The sequence below is a fragment of the Balaenoptera ricei genome, chromosome 2 (genome assembly GCF_028023285.1).
Source record: "Balaenoptera ricei isolate mBalRic1 chromosome 2, mBalRic1.hap2, whole genome shotgun sequence".
Lineage (NCBI taxonomy): Eukaryota > Metazoa > Chordata > Mammalia > Artiodactyla > Balaenopteridae > Balaenoptera > Balaenoptera ricei.
In genome coordinates, this window is record NC_082640.1 from 151,670,322 (window position 1) to 151,687,761 (window position 17,440).

The 17,440-nt window shown below is 43.8% G+C and overlaps 1 protein-coding gene across 3 annotated transcripts in view; it reads left to right on the forward strand.

Annotated features, from left to right (window-relative positions):
• The window catches only part of FNTB (farnesyltransferase, CAAX box, beta), a 73,946-nt gene that overhangs the window by 27,001 nt on the left and 29,505 nt on the right, over positions 1-17,440 (forward strand). For all 3 annotated transcript variants that reach the window (XM_059914452.1, XM_059914453.1, XM_059914454.1), the window contains exons 3-6: positions 3,501-3,573; positions 5,813-5,904; positions 13,348-13,494; positions 13,597-13,680. In XM_059914452.1, the coding sequence (XP_059770435.1) occupies positions 3,501-3,573; positions 5,813-5,904; positions 13,348-13,494; positions 13,597-13,680 (396 nt within the window). The remainder of the gene's footprint in view (positions 1-3,500; positions 3,574-5,812; positions 5,905-13,347; positions 13,495-13,596; positions 13,681-17,440) is intronic.

Below are 17,440 nucleotides of genomic sequence, written 5' to 3' on the forward strand. Positions count from 1 at the left end.
AATCATACAACAGTGCCTTCTGAATGGCTTCATCAAAAGTTTATACTCCTCAGCTTCAGCTGGGCCTTCACTCCGGTGTATCATCCTTCATTCATCTTGTGTAGATTTCCTAACATATTCCCCACGATGGCCAACCCACACTCTCCCAGGTCTTGCCTCCTAATTCCTGAGAAAACTGAGGCCGTCCCCCGTTTCCTTGGTTTCCCTCTTCCACACTTCAGAGTCCTCTGTTTGTCTAACTTCACACTCTCCCATTGTTTCTGTCTCTGAGAATGTAGACTCATTCATTATTTTCAGACTCACCCCTCCTCCCGACGCCCTCACCTGAATACACCTCCAGTGCTTAAAGCCCACCTGTCCCTGTGCTCATTGAGCCCTGAGCCCTGGACCTCCTTGAGAGAGAAATTGAGTCTGGCCGTCTCTTCTTTATGACCTGGAATCTGCTCTCCTCACTCCCTGAACTCTCTTGAAGGGCACCAGCCACTTTGTAGTTTGTCCTCTTTTTCCTCACTCTTACTGCACTGTTGGCCGCTGTTAAAAACCTCCGTGAGATTCTCTCCTACTGCTCGGCCTGTAAGGCAACACTGCCTTTGTCCTTCCTCTGCTTGTGTACTGCTCTTTCCTTCTCTCCTCTGGCTCCTGGTCCTCCAAGCCCTTAAAGATGGGTCTTCCCTCAGTTCTGCCTTCAAAGTTTTCTCTCTGCTCTGTCCTCTACTCCTGCAGCTTCACCTGTCACCTGCTTGCAGATAAATGATTCCCAGTTCGTCTGTGTCACCTGGATCTCTCTCCAGGGTCTCACATGTGTTTCCAGCGATGTGACTGACATCCCCACCTGAATACACTTCCAGCGCTTTAAAGTCCACCTGTCCACAGTCAGCTTGTCTTGGGCACCGTGCTAGGTGGAGCCCTCAGAACCCTAAGTTCTTCCCACCTGGTTGACTCTTAACAGCATCTTGCCCTGTCTTCCCACCTCATCTCTCTCCCCACTTAGTGCTTTCATCAGTACAGTTTGTAAACACATATTGAATACCTACTGCGGTCAGATAATTTTTCTAAAGCACAATTCTGGTCATTTTTTCTCAACTGAAAACCCTCAGGGTTTTCCTTTGCCTATTTTTTTAAATTGAGGTATAACTGACATAACATTATATTCATTTCAGGTGTGCAACATAATGACTCAATATTTGTATATATTGCAAAATGGTCACCACAGTAAGTCCAGTTAACATTCAGCACCATATATAGTTATAAATTCTTTTTCTTGTGTTGAGCACTTTTGAGATCCACTCTTCTAGCTACTTTTAAATATGCAGTACAGTATTATTAACTATATCACTGTGCTGTACATTACATTTTCATGACTTATTTATTTTATAACTGGAGGTTTGTACCTTTTGACCCCCTTCACCCATTTCACTGCCCTCCCCCTCCACTTCTCACTTCAGGCAACCGCCAATCTGTTTTCTGTATCCACAAGCTCAGGGCTTTTGTTTGTTTTTTGTTTTTTTTGGTGGAAGCCCTAGAGTACCACATATGAGTGAGATCGTGCAGTATTTATCTTTTTCTATCTGACTTATTTCACGTAGCATAACGTCCTCAAGTTCCATCCATGTTGTCGCAAATTCCCTTTGCGTATTAAATTGAGTTAAATTCCTCAGCTGGCATCCCAGATCCCTATAAAAAGGGCCTCAGCTGCCTTCTTGACCATTCCTCTTTCATTCCTAATAGCCAGGCCAAATCCCTGACCTGCACTCCCCCTGCACGCTTTATACCTGTCTGCATGATATAGTAGCCGTTAGCCACTTGCACCTGTTTAAACGTAAATTAATTAAAATTAAATAGTTTAAAATTCAGTTGCTCAGTCACACTAGCCACATTTCAAGGGCTCAGTACGCACATGTGGCTCGTGGCTACCTATTGGACAGCACAGACAAAGACACTTCCATCATCCCTGGAAGTTCTTTTGGACGGCCCTGGTCGGTTCCTTTTGTTTTTGTTCCTCCTGGCTAAACTGTCCTCCCACCAACTCCTCACCTCCTCTGCCTGTTAAAATATTCTCCTTCTTCCAGGTCCCCACCTCAAATTCCACCTGTTCACACAACCTTCCCTGATCGTTCTTTTCTGAATGAGATGCCCTCCCCCAAACCCTTTAGAGCCTCTAGTATTTTATGTTTTCCCTTTATGAAACCTCCCCAGTTTTCCTCATATTGTAGCCGCTTATGACCTTATCTCATTTCCAGTACTGAATTAGAAGACTTTTTGAAGTAAAGACTACTTCTTCTGGGCACAGTACAGTGGGAGTTCAATAAACAATTGTTGAATTGAATACCTAGGAAAGAGAGTGGTTCTTCTTTCATTTCATTTCTGGAATCAGCAAGCACAGTGAATGTCTTAAATTCTTTACTTTTTTCTTTCCTTCCGTAATCACACAGACCCCTTCTGTAAGACCCAGCGAGAGGTGCAGCCCCTGTCCTCTGCCTGCCGGTGCAGGTGGCCGTGGTCAGCACAGTCCATCTTAGAGCCAGTGTTGCTGACATCAGGGCCGAGGAGAGCGACTGGCTGCAGAGTACAGACATGATCCTCAGGCCAGGGCTGTGGGTCAGCACGTGGGAGGTGGAATTTCGGGGAGGGAGTACTAGACGGATGAGTGAGGGGCAGGCAGGGTACAAACCACAGACTTCAGAGAAGTGACCCCAGAAGAAATGACCAGAACGACAGAGGCTAACCAAATCAGGGAAGTGGCGAGACTCAGATTTAAATTGCTTACAGGATGGGGAGCCGCAAGGTATCTGTTCTCAGCTAGACCCTGGAGGAACTTTCTGGGTACTTTGTTACTGCCTAAGTGTGCTCACGGTGGCATTTCTAGCCCAAAGCTACCAGCCACGAAGGAGAGTTTGTTTTTAACATTTTATTTATTTACTTATTTTTTGGCTGCACGAATTTTTTTTTTAACATTGTATTTATTTATTTATTGGCTGCGCCGTGTGTTCGTTGCGGCACGCAGGATCGTCGTTGAGGCATGCAGGATCTTTCGTTGCAGCGCATGGGCTTCTCTCTAGTTGTGGCCAGTGGGGTCCAGAGCGCATGGGCTCCGCAGCTGGCAGCACGCAGGCTCTCTCTCATTGAAGCGCGCGAGCTCAGTAGTTGTGGCGCACGTGCTTAGTTGCCCCGCAGCATGTGGGATCCTAGCTCCCCGACCAGGGCTCGAACCCGTGTCCCCTGTATTGGAAGGCGGATTCTTTACCACTGCGCCACCAGGGAAGCCCCGCTCCAAACATTTGCCAGCGCCATTTCCAGACACATTAGGGACGTTCAGAGGCTGGCCTCCTTTCTCTGGTTTAGCCGCCCTGGGGAGCTAAAGAAGTTGCTGTTTTCTACTCATTGACTGTGGGGGGATGATCAGAAGGTGTGAGTGAGTGTGTGCGTGTGCGTACCCGTGTTCTGTAGTGGGGGAAGCCGAGGCTGTTAGAGTAGGTTTACAAAGCTCTTTATCTTTCCAGGCTTATTTTGCAGAGGGAGAAGCACTTCCATTACCTGAAGAGAGGCCTCCGACAGCTGACAGATGCCTATGAGGTAAACACCTTGCCCAGGAGCTTTCTCTGTCAAATTATCAGTCAGATCTTTCTCCTTTTTTACTGTTTGGATGTAAAAAAATATACAAATCAATTTTCACTGCAAAAAAAAAAAAAAAGACACTATGGGCTTGCCCTGTCGCAGATTCACTCACCATCCCGTGTGGCTCTGGCGGGAACCAGGTCCGCAGCAGCTTTGCCCCACAGAGCCGGGACTCCTACTTCTGAAAGAACCCGATCTCTATAGTCTCGTCCTCCCTCAGAGCTAGTGGAGGCCCCAGATGGGGTGGGGCTTTCACCCCCATCGTGGCTGAGGGGGGTTCACGTGGTGTTCTTCTAGACACCCCTTGACTGCTAAAAGGTGGTCTAGATACCTGTTCATCCCCACCCCTTGGCCCTGTAAGCTGATCTAATTTCTCTACTGGCCAAAGGACCAGTATATAAGTCCAGAGAGTAGTCCTGCGGTTTAACACTGTAAAAATGCCCAAACGTGGAGTGGATTTTAAATCAGTATACCTTAGAGCCCTAGGGGTCCGCGGAGGGGCTCAGGGGAGGGCAGCGGAGGTGGAGGGGAGGGGTGTTGGGAATAGGGGCTGAGTAGCAGCCAGAGGGTAAATGTGAACCAGAGGCCGCCAGTTTCCCTGCCCCACTTTACATAGAGCAGCTCCGCTTTTAATTTGCTTTTATTTGGGGGTTCTACATTTGATTATTTACAGCAGGAATTTGGGCCTATAGACCCAAGCGGGTAGCATAAACGAGAGGTGCGGGCTTGGTTGGGGGAGGGTGCGCGGGGTGGAACTGAGGCAAAGCAGAGGACCCGTGCTTTTACTATGTTCCTGCCAGTTGCTGCCAAACAGCAGTGCAGACCCAGGGTTGCCGAATCTCTTCTTGTTTTTTCAAATGAAGCCAGAAATTCAGATTTCTCTGTGGATCTCTCAACATGTAAATGTTACAACCAATTCTAATGGAACAAACAAAACACTACAGGGAACAAGCAGGACACATCCTTGGGTTATGTTTGGCCTGTGGACTTGCAGTATTCAATCCTCAATGATTAGGGTCCAGGCAACCCTGATACAATTAATACCGTGACAGCTAACAATTCACTGAAGAGTGCGCTAAAAGCTTGCTGTTCCTTGTCTCATTTAACCCTCACAGCTACTCCAGGGGGTAGCTAAGTCTTTATTTCTTTATAGATAAGGGAATAGGCATAGCAAGATTAAGTATTTGCTCAAAGGCACATAGCTAGTGAGAGGAGGAGCTGGCACTGAAACCCACAGCACTGTCTTCTGTCACCACACCAGCTGCCCCCAGGTGGGGAGCTAGCACATTTACGTGCACATGTATGAAGAGGGCAGTTTGGGCCAATGGAAGGAGCACTGGACTGAGAGTCTAGAAACCGGCGGTCTTGTCTTATCTCTGACGTTTACTGTCTGTAATCTGGAAAAAGTTCATCTCTCTGGATCTCATTTATACACTTTGGATTCGTATAACTGGGGCAGTAATACTGCCTGCCCGCCTAGCCTTGAATGCTTGAATATTTACGGCTTGAGTTAGGATCAAGACCTGCTCACATGTCACCTTTGGAAACCTTTCCCAGCTCCCCAGGCAGAGGTAGTCAGTTTCTTCCATGTGCCCATTATAGCGTTTATCCAGGTATATGTATGCATTTGTTTTGTTCTGCCTTGTTCCAGAAAGACACTTGTACTTACGTGTCTGTCTAATTGCCCTCTTCCTCTACAGAAAACCACACACATCCTAAACAAAGTATCTTAAGAGTAGAAACTGAATTTTACTCATTACTGTGCCCCCAGAGCTTGGCATGAGGAGATACTCACTGAATGAGTTACTCCAGGAAATCCCTTCCTGAGGTTGTGTATCTTCTTGGGTCTGCACTGAGAAAATAGTAGCACTTAACTTTCTGGCGTGTGAGAAGTCCTCTGCTCGGCTTCTTTGGATGCCTGTCAGGGAAGGACCCATTGGCTTCAGGTTAAACTCCTTTGTCCCATTGTCCTTTTCTCACATATGGTCATTTCAGCTCCTGGCTAAGGCCACCAGGCAAAGTGTCCTTCATTCACTGATTGTTCATAGGTTGTCCTCCTCCTCCTTGCCAGGCTGCCAGGAGGGAGACAGATGTCTCCCTTTTCACACTGAACAGTTGGAGACCCTGCTGCCTTTTCAGCAGGGTCTTGGAATGATGCTGAATAAGGGGTGTGTTTTCTGCCCTGTTCCTTTTGCAGTGTCTGGATGCCAGCCGCCCATGGCTCTGCTACTGGATCCTGCACAGCTTGGAACTCCTAGATGAGCCCATTCCCCAGATGGTGGCGACAGAGTGAGTCTGGCTTTGGGGAACCTGGGGTGTTCTCCGAAATTGTATTTTGACTTTGGGGTTCTTTTTGTTTTGTTTCTGTTTTATTTATTTTGAATGAAAAACACAGAGCACTACAAAGAAACCGTTGCCCTTCTCTTGACCTCCAGTAACTTCCTGAAACTCTTCCACTTCAGAAGCCCATTGTATGCTCATGGGTAGAATAAGACTTTGAACTCCCAAGAGAAGGATTCTGTTTCTTCTGTGGCCTTTTCTTTTGGCTCTTGCTCTGGTCTTTGAGAAAAGTCTTCATCATCAACTCTGGAGAAATATGATTTTGCCAGAAAGTACAGTATGCATTTGAATAGCTTCTGTGGGGAAACACGTGGCAACCCAATGGCCAGAAATGCCTTTGCTTTCCGTAAATACCTCCATAGAAGTCCCTCCTCACCAATGCCTGGGGGGGACAGTATGGCTCTTGATGGCAGTGGATGTGTTACCGTCTTGGTGTACAAATGTCATGACATCGTTTTCTTAAGCTTCTGATTTATGGTTAAAGATCTAAGCAACTAGGATTCTTCCCAAAGTGCTGGTGCAGATGGTGTCCTCAGTGTGGCTTCTCATCCTCAGACGCTCATCATAGTTTGTATTTTAAAGACGAAACCGCTCATCACTCTAGTCTGAGGGGTACCTGAGGTAGCAGAGGGCCGCCAGGAATTGGATCTAATGCTCCAGTTCTCACTGAGAGAGATCGCGTCCCCTCAGCAGCACCTCGACCTCATCTCTCCCGCTGCTGCTCTGGAGGGAGGCCCCTGAGCCAGGTTCCTCTGCCCGCAGCACCCAGGGGCAGCTGTGCGGGGATGCGTGGAGGCCAGCACATACCCCTCCCTGGCCACAGTCCCCCTGCCTGGGTCACACTGGCAGGTCAGAAGAACAGAGCCGCACATTGTCTCATTCATTCCGTCTTAACAATAACCTCTCATTCTTGCCTTCCTGGGCAGGGTGTCTTGTGATGGATGTGGATAGGGAAGATAATAAAGAATTAGGCCATTAACCCTTGTGATGTGTACGATGCTTTCAGAGGGAGAGGAAAAATATGCATTGTCTTCCACATCACAGAGCTGCTGCAAGCCTAGTTGCTTCTAGCTCTGGATGTAGAGTTGGACACAGTTTCTGCAGTAACAGGAATTTAATTGTCAAAATAAAGGCCTGTGTGTTTTTGAAATACCAGTTGGGGGTTGTGGATTGTTTGGGAAGTTCCCCCCCGTCCTCCACATACACAGTCAGGATGCACGCTGGGGGAATGGGAATGGGAAAGTCATATGTGAGAGGAGACAAAAGACATGGGAGGATTTTGTGAGTGAAGTGCAGATACCCCCTAAAGGAGCAGTGGTTTGGAGCAGGAAGGATGCCCCCTAGAGGTGGACGTAGACCGGTCTGAAGTGGGAAGATGGTGATAAGGGGCTTCCTGACGTGGAAAAACTCGGGTCAGCATCGATTTTGAGTTTTGTCTAGGTTGTATACTTGGTGTTTTATATGTAAGGCTTTTCTGAGGGAATAAGTGTCAGAGCAGCTTTTGTGGCAACATCAGATAGGAAGAGAGGACCCCCTTAGAGGTCTTTTCACACTGAACGATCGGAGACAACCTAAATATCAACAGCTGGGGATGCTGTAAGTGTAAAGTTTAGGTAAAGTACCTATGTCATGATACATACAATGAAATACTATGCAGCCACGTAAAAATTTAAAAGTTAACAGGTGTTAAATAGACTTATTGTGGTGATCATTTCCCAGTATATACAAATATCAAATCATAATGTTGTTAAATCATCTGAACCTAATATAATGTTACATGTCAATTATACCTCAATTAAAAATTTATATATATATATAAATGTGTATATTTGTATATAAAAATGTATGTATTTATGTAGAAAGATATTTAAATGGAAAAAGGTAAAGATTCATTTTTTATAGATTAAAAATAAAGTTGGTTCTATGCATAGAAAAAAACAAGGATATATACACACATGGTAGTAGTTATTTGTGCGGATGGTGGGGTTGAAGGTGATTTTTTTCTTTTCTTTTTTAAGCTGATTTGCATTTTCTAAAATTTCTACAATGAAACTATTGTTTTGTAATTAAAAGAATGTTTTAAAACTAAAAAGCTGATTTGTCCTGATTGCAAGAACCACTTGATAGTTAATGACCGAAATTTTCTGTTTCACAGCCAACTTAAAAGCTTTACCTATGGTTCTTCTGAGCATTGATTTAACAGACTTTTAAAGAATTACTTATACTTCCCAATAATGTACTTTGTTCTGTGCCTAGCAGGCAGTTAATTCTAGGTGCAGATAATATTTGTAATGAACAGAGCCTAGTAGCTCTGGCTTATAAGGGAATAAACTCTTTTTAGTAAGAAACAGAGAAATCTTAATGACTTCTATAAAAATATGGGGATTTTTTTTTTTAAAAAGACTACCTGATTTTGGATATTGCCTTTTTATTTATTTTGCACAGGGAAAAGAAATGCTTTGAAAATGTGATTAGGTTTTTTTTTTTGTTTCCTTCTTCTTTATGCAAATATTAAGGTGACCTAGAGGTTGAGTTTAGATCTGGAGTTTAATTATTTTTCTGCTGTCCTCTCTTCCCCCTCCCCAGCCTAGTGTGCAACACACTCACTCACACACACACACACACCCTCGCAAGTTTCTCTCTCTTTCCTATTTTGTTCACTGTTGTACTTCTGTTTGTTCTGGGAACAATATGACAAGCTGAGTTCCCTCTAGTGGACAAAACCACTTTTGTCAGCTACTGTGATTGCTGACCAAAGCCAGCAAGGCCAGGCTTTTACTGCTGGTATCAGACCTTTCAAGACTAATATATTCATAGGGAGGAATTTAGTGTGCCTCTCTTAAGAGATTGTATCCACAAATTTATACATGTGTTTACCTAAAGTAAATTAATATTTTGGAACCAGACTAAGTGAATTTGCTTAGTTAATGATTTTGGAACTAAAGGAAGCATCTTTTAATGAGAATCCCATGCGTTGTTATTGAACACTACGTTAATGAAACACGCAGAGTAAAATGAAAACCACAGGGAAACTACTGTACTGTTAGGTCTTTTAGCTTCTGTAAGATCTGAAAAGTATCTTTAACTTAAAAATTGTTTTAGGACTTTTCCACTTGTAAAGTTTTTCTAAAGATTAAATTTAAATTTTCATGTGTCAGTGTTTTATTATTTCCCTTTCGAAAGGTTATTAGTTGCTTGTCCCCTGGATAGCTCCTGAAATATCTTTCCTTTTAAATTTAATTTGTTTCCTTATCTTTCAGTGAAGATACCTTACGTGGTCATTTGTCTTCTGGGCGTTTTTTTGGCCAGGTGCTGCTGGCATCTAGTAGGTGGAGGTCGGGGAAGCTGTGAAATATCCTCCCCAGGACAGTCCCCACAACCAAGAATTATCCAGTCCAGAATGTCACTAGTGCCACGGTGGAGAAACCCTGCTCTAAAATAACCAACTTCAGACTTGACCGCACTTCCAAAACAGCAGCACACCAGGCATCGCCAGCTCTTGATGAAATCAGATAACCTGCCGTCCTCCCCAGGGCGACACTGGCCTCCTGGAATCAACAGGAGAGACTGCCTGTCTTTCCCCTGTTCATTGCTCTCCTCTGCCAGGGAAGGAGTTTTCCTCTCCCTTGTATCAGCTGAAGCTGTCTTACAGTATGAAAATCGGAAGACTTAGCATAGATGTCTTAGCCCGATGTCAACTCATCCATCCTGCATTCGCATCTGCTCCTAAGTCATCTGCTCAAGGATGACTGTGCCTATTTCCAAAGCTATCATCTTTCTAACTTATTCTAGGCCTTAAGTCTATCTGTGGTAACCTGTCTGGTGCTGAAGTTTTTCTTAAATCTAACCTAAATTCTTCTTGCTGCAGATTAGCTTCAATTTTTGTTTCTTTACTAGAAAGTTTGCATAATTACCCTCTGTATGCTTGAGGTATTTTGCTGAGTAGCTTCCGCACTGTGGTTTTCTCTAATGGTAAGCCTTTTAATCACTTTTATACTTAGCCATTTTTACAACTCTATTCTGAAATTCCTTTGAGTTGGAAAATGGTGGCTTGAGCCAGATATAGTTTTGACCAATACTGTGTTTATGATGCTTTGAAAAAGCATTTTCTTTATTGTTTACAAGTCATGGACCCTAACCTCTGGTCCATTTTCTGCCATGTTCCTAGTTATTTCTCATATTTATATGCTTTATTGATCCCCCTACTCCTGCCATCTCTAAGTATATCACTTGCTACTTACACCTGTTTCGTTTGTTTTATTCTTATTGGCTTCTGATTTGTTTTATATTATTCTGGACTTTCTCTCCTTGGAGGGTTTCCCTGCTCGTTATGTATTATTTGCTTATATACTATGCATGCTTTTGAGTCCTCCATCCACGCTGGTGACAGTGATGTCCAGAATCAACCAGTTTAAGGCAGTCCTCAACCATCCCCTGAAAGTCCAAGTAAACCATCGATAATCTTGCTTTGAACTTAATCCTCTGACAGGTTTTACACACTTTTTAATAGTTGGATGATAAAGCAGTGGTGTCCAGTAGAACTTAACAAGGTAATGGAAATGTTCTATAATTTATCGCAGCCACTAGCCACATGTAGCTATTGAGCAGTTGCAATGTGGCTTGTGTGACCGAGGAGCTTAATTTTAAATTTAATTAATTTAAATTGAAATTTAAAAAGCCTCATGTGGCTAGTGGCTACCTATTGGACAGTGCAGATATATCACATTGCTACCCAAAATGTGGTCCCCAGACCAGCAGCATTACCATCACCTGGGAGCTTGCTAGAAATGCAGAATCTCGGGTCCCTTTAGTTCTACTGAATTAGATCTGCAGTTTGACAAGATCCTCAGGTGACTTCTACGCACACTCGAGTTTGAGAAGCACTGATACTTGACTGTACATTGGAGTCACATGGGGAATTTTTAAAACTCTTGCCACTTGGGCCCACCCTCAGCGACTCTGATTTAATTGGTATTAGGTGTGGCCTGGGCGTGGGATTTTTTTTTTTTTTTTTTTTTTTTAAACATCCCCAAAGTGATTCTAATTATACAGCAAAGACTTGTGGTATTCAAACTTTGTGTGTATCCACATCACCTGGGAATTTGGTAAAAATACAGAGGCCCAGCTCTTTCCTACTTCAGCAAGTCTGGGTCTGTGTTCTTTACTAGCCCTCCAGTGATTCTGATCTACACATTTGGGGTTTTTAACCCCTGATCTGGAAGATAGTTTCCCACTTTGCTGGAAATCGTCATGTAAGCGAGAATGAAATGCCTTTGCTGACTTGAAAGAAAATTGATCTACTAGATCTTTCAGTCATATGACTAAATGAGTGATTTATGAATACTTGTTTTTCACAAAGTGTGCCACTCTTGGTGTTTGCTCAGTGTTTCCCACATGTGATTTTTAAAATTAGTTGGTGGATTTCTGGTCTCTAAGACAAGTTTTTCTTTCCCTTTGGATCGTTAGAAGTATCATTCACATTTTGCTTTTCAGAATTGCTAGGAGTTCTGTTCACGACAGCTGGTAGCTTCACTGTCAGTTTGCCAGGTCCTTAAGGTACAAGTTGGAAAGACTCTGGATCAGAATGTTCTATAGTACGGAAGTGTCTCAGACTCAAGAAGAGCCCAACCCCTGTTCCCCACATAGCCCTTAGTCAGTCAGATGCAGCCTGTCAGCTGGGGGCAGTTGGTGTGGAGGGGTGATTTAATGGTGTCTCTGGTACATTCAGATCCCGGCCCATCCCAGACTTTAGGCTACAGGGTCAGGAGTATTGCATTTGCCATAATTCTGTCATGGGAGCTGGGGAAGGGAATGGATAACTAGATGACTCTTTTCCGTTTTCTTTTTTAAAATGTGCTGTAGTTTTATGTCAGCCAAAAAACTTTATTTTTGTGATCAGAAAACTTTTTGTATGCTAATGCAGCCAACTTTTGTTAGACCAGGAGTTTACTAGCTATTTGTTTCTGGGAAATAGGATAAGATTTGATGAAGGTTTGGGAAACATGTTAGTAAAAAACTCATTTTTCTCTGCAAAAATTAATTGCTATTAAAAACATGTCACAGAACTGTCTTCCTTCTCTGATTATCAACTTCAGTTTCAATCCTTGTGTTTCCTACAGTAAAATTGTGGGTGGAACATGAAGTGAGTGTGGATTGCTTTTAACCTGTGATGATTTCAGGGCTTTACTAGGAAGTCAGCAGCATTTTCTATGGCTGTCTCTGCCCAGATAATGGCAGGTCTGAAATCAAAAGTCATCAGATATGACGTGGGAGAGGCGCAATCAACTTGTGTCTTAGTGGAGATTAAGTAGAGTCTGTGCGATCTCTCTGGCAGCAGTAGATAAGAAAAAATGAGACAAAAGAGCCCAGGAAAAGAAGGCTGTCTGAGCACTAGAAGGACACAGATTTGCAGCTGGTTCTCTTAACTGAGGACTTGTCCTAGTAGGAAGCTGTGTTCCTGCTACGTTGTGCGGAAACAGCTTGAGAACCAGGACTCTCTGGGGGCACCCCTTTCCGATAAACTTTAGAGGACCTTGGACAAAGAGGGGCTCTCTTGGTTTCACTTAAAGCAAGAAGATAACTTCTGGGCAGACTGATGCCATGCTTGGAAGCAAGGGCTTGGAGGCCAACCCTCAATAAACAGTTTCCCTCAGTGAAGGAGCTGGAGCCTCTGTGAGAAACTCTCCAAAAGCCTACAGCCTGGGATGCATTCCTATGATAGGAGTCAGCAGTGCTTAAGTTTGCCACAGTGAGCTGAGCAAGCAGAAGCCCACCTCTTTCTTATTCTCCTAACCATGGAGGCAGACTCCATTGGAAGCTTGTTTCTTGTCGGTGAGCGGAGTAAAAATCAGTAGCCCACTGGGGCTTACACGGCAATGGGAGTGAGAAGGCACCTCTTTAAATATTCCTGGTAGGCCTAGGTGATGGCTCTAGACCAGCAATTGAGTATCACCACGATTTAGGCAAAATCCAAAGCCTGGGAGGTACCCTAGAGGCAAGGAGAGTGGGCTGGTTCCGTAGATCCAGGGTGGCAAATTGAGAGAAAAGTATGGGAAAGATTGGGTCAAGAAGCATGAGACTTACTCCCAGTTCTAAGAAAGGCTGTGTGTTTCTGCCCGGCCTTATGTTCCTTGCTTCACGACTAGGCAAATGCTTAAATACAAAACTCAGAAAGGAGGGCACACAAAGCTGATGATAGAGAATCAGGCTATCATTAGAGAATTAGGCCCTTTACAGGTGTTAACTGTATTCAGTATATATTCACTAGGTGGGGAGGGGAGGTTTCTTCCCTTTTGAAGAGGGCGGAGGCTTGGAAAGGCATGGACTGGTGGAATTCGGTGTTTTGAAATTAATGCTGTCTGACCTTGTCTTTCCCTTTGGCTGTGTACTTAGCGTGTGTCAGTTCCTGGAGCTGTGTCAAAGCCCAGAAGGTGGCTTTGGAGGGGGCCCTGGCCAGTACCCACACCTTGCGCCCACGTACGCAGCAGTCAACGCGCTGTGCATCATTGGCACCGAAGAGGCCTATGATGTCATTAACAGGTACAATCAAAGCCGGCAGGGCTGGACACCCAGCTGGGCTCCCGCCTGCTGACAGTTCACCGACCATCGCCATCTCCTGCCTCTCTCCTGTTCGTTTCTCAGAGAGAAGCTTCTCCAGTATTTGTACTCGCTGAAGCAACCCGATGGCTCTTTTCTCATGCATGTTGGAGGTGAGGTGGACGTGAGGTGAGTGGGGTTTTTCTCAGGCTGCTGCGTCAGCAGATTCTCGGGTTTATCTGCCATCAGAGATGCCAAGCCCGGGGAACAACACAGGGAAGCTGCTGCCTTGTCTCACCGAAGGACGTGCAGAGTAAAGTGTCAGTGACACAGTTCATAATCACCGCAAATACGATACAGATGTCCTCAGGGGTCACTGTCACTTGACTTCTTTTATGTAAACGCCAAAATATAAGTAACACAGAAACAAAATCAAATGCTTTTGTTTTAAAAGTGAAAAATACATTTGTTTGGTATGAAAGGATATACTGTAAGATGTAACTGTATAGTGTAATATAATCTTTCATCTCTCTGACATGGGAATGGGAGATATTTTCTGAATGAATTTGATGAAATCAAATCAAAATGTTTAACAACTGTGTGAGAATTGCTTTGGGTGGTGCAGAAACCCTTAGGGGCCAGTAAAGTGTATGAAAAACAGTTGCATGAACTGATTGGAACCAGCTGGCTCAAAATGATCATTTTTCTCAAGAATTACAAGTACCTAGCAAGTAGTTTACTCACCTGGCAGGAGGTTGCCTATGAAGCATATAGGGAATTCACTGAATTAGTCATTTACTCAAAGGCAGTGGTTCATTGAGATTTTATACCAGATTATTATTCTTTGGTCTGATAAATACATTTTTTATGAGGTTTCTATATCAAAGCCATCTTATTGCCTATTTGTAAATGTATTTTCCTCTACACAAGTTGATTAATATTCTGGCTTAACTATTGGTTTGAAAGTATAAGGGAAGAAAAAAACATGAAAGTTGTGGGGCACAAAACACGTTGCAGATAAAAGTAGGTAACCAGGCTGCAAAGACCTTCAGTGAAGGATATTCTTCTGTCTGTAACCTGTCTGTTCAAACCATAAAAGTAGACTAGGTATCTGGAAACCTAGGTACCTGGAGAACTGTCTCTCTACTCAAAACACTTCTGACGTGAAATGTCGGGGTGTTTTTTCCTCATATTAAACAGTTCCGACCCTAGCTACCCAGAGTTAGCACAGACATCACAGGTTAAGGGCTCAGTCCCACGAGACTGCCCCCATCTCAGACAGTGGTCACAAGCAGTGGGTTCCCAAGTTACCCACACTTCTGCCTGACTTGGCTACAAATCAGGGGTTCCTACGACCCCCTCCTCATTTCAATAATTTGCTAGGAGAGCTAGAGTACTCAGGAGAATTTTTTACTGTTTAACTAGTTTATTATAAAGGATGTCATAAAGGATACAACTGAACAGCCACATGAAGGGGTATATAGGGTGAGGGCTGGAAACGTCCAAGCGTAGGGACTTATGTCCCCGTGACCTTGGGATGTGCCACCCTCCCAGCAGGCACAGGGGTGCGTCCACAGCCCAGAAGCTCCCCAGACTCCTTCACCTAGGGTTTTTATGGAGGCTCCACTATGTAGGCATGATTGATGAACTCATCGACCATTGGCGATTAACTCAGTCTTCTGGGGAGTGGGCCTGAAAGTTCCAACCCTCGAATTCCATGGTTGGTGCCTCTGGCAACCAGCCCTCATCCTCCAGGAGTCACCTCATTAGCATAAACTCAGGTGTGGTCGAAGGGCACATGTTATGAATAACAAGACTCTCCTATCGCCCATCAGTCAGGAAATTCCACGGGTTTTATGAGCTCTGTGCTGAGGAGAAGACCAAATACATATTTCTTCTTATATCACAATATCCCGGTATCTGTTGTTAAAAGATAAATGGAGGCCTATTAACAATTCTATGAATTTATTTGAGCAAAAATTGATTTGAATGAGGCAGCATCCCATCTAGCAGATAGAAAGGAGCCCTGAGGAGCTGTACAAAATGAGAAACTCTTATAGGCAGAAGGGAGCAGGGACAAGGAAGTTAAACCAGACAAAAAAGCGGGTTGGCTACGTCCACCAGGCAGATCACCTCACTGGTGCTGATCAGGTGAGTCCTGATTGACGGGTTTAAGATTCCATTTCTGGGAGGGCAGAAACCATAATGAAGTCACGGTTTGGCAATGTGGAGTTTAGCATAAGGGACTCCCTTTTGGGCCTGTGGTCTTGTTTTTACACTGTGTATGCCAGTGAAGCCAATGTAACTATTGAGGAAAAGCAGTATTGTGTTGACGTCTTAAGAAAACAGTTAAAAAATGTTTTCCCCCTCTTGATCTCTACATTTTCATCCTGTTCCACAGGTACTCCAAATTTAGCTTTTTAAAGTTTCCTGAGATTATAGGTGAAAGCAAACAAACCCTGGCAAGATTGCTTTGGCATTTTATCACATACCTTTTTCAGATATGATTACTCTCTAACTTATTCGTTCTGGCGCCGGTTTCCTTCTGTTTTCTTTCTTTTTTCTATAAGAGGTGTCCATTGAATTCTGGAGTTCAAAGAGACCCAATAATTGTTTTTTTGTTTTTTTACTCACAAATAACCTGTGTATGTTTATTTTTTATTTATTTATTTTTCTTATTAGTTATCCATTTTATACAGATCAATGTATACATGTCAATCACAATTGCCCAATTCATCACACCACCACCACCCCCGCCGCTTTCCCCCCTTGGTGTCCATACGTTTGTTCTCTACATATGTGTCTCAATTTCTGCTCTGCAAACTGGTTCATCTGTACCATTTTCTAGGTTCCACATATATGCGTTAATATACAATATTTGTTTTTCTCTTTCTGACTTACTTCACTCTGTATGACAGTCTCTAGATGCATCCACGTCTCTACACATGACCCAATTTTGTTCCTTTTTATGGCTGAGTAATATTCCATTCTATATATGTACCACATCTTCTTTATCCATTCGTCTGTTGATGGGCATTTAGGTTGCTTCCATGTCCTGGCTATTGTAAATAGTGCTGCAATGAACATTGGGGTGCATGTGTCTTTTTTTTTTTTTTTTTAATAAATAAATAAATAAATTTATTTATTTATTTTTGGCTGTGTTGGGTCTTCGTTGCTGTGTGTGGGCTTTCTCTAGTTGCAGTGAGCGGGGCTACTCTTCGTTGGTGAGCAGGGGCTACTCTTAGTTGCTGTGCACGGGCTTCTCATTGTCATGGCTTCTCTTGTTGCAGAGCACGGGCTCTAGGCGCGCAGGCTTCAGTAGTAGTGGCACATGGGCTCAGTAGTTGTGGCTTGCGGGCTCTAGAGCTCAGGCTCAGTAGTTGTGGTGCACGGGCTTAGTTGCTCCGTGGCATGTGGGACCTTCCCGGACCAGGGCTCAAACCCGTGTCCCCTGCATTGGCAGGCGGATTCTTAACCACTGTGCCACCAGGGAAGCCTGCATGTGTCTTTTTGAGTTATGGTTTTCTCTGGGTATATGCCCAGTAATGGGATTGCTGGGTCATATGGTAATTCTATTTTTAGTTCTTTAAGGAACCTCCATACTGTTCTCCACAGTGGCTGTATCAATTTACATTCCCAGCAACAGTGCAAGAGGGTTCCCTTTTCTCCACACCCTCTCCAGCATTTGTTGTTTGTAGATTTTCTGATGATGCCCATTCTAACTGGTGTGAGGTGATACCTCACTGTAGTTTTGATTTGCATTTCTCTAATAATTAGTGATGTTGAGCAGCTTTTCATGTGCTTCTTGGCCATCTGTATGTCTTCATTGGAGAAATTTCTATTTAGGTCTTCTGCCCATTTTTGGATTGGGTTGTTTGTTTTTTTAATATTGAGCTGCATGAGCTGTTTATATATTTTGGAGATTAATCCTTTGTCCGATGATTCATTT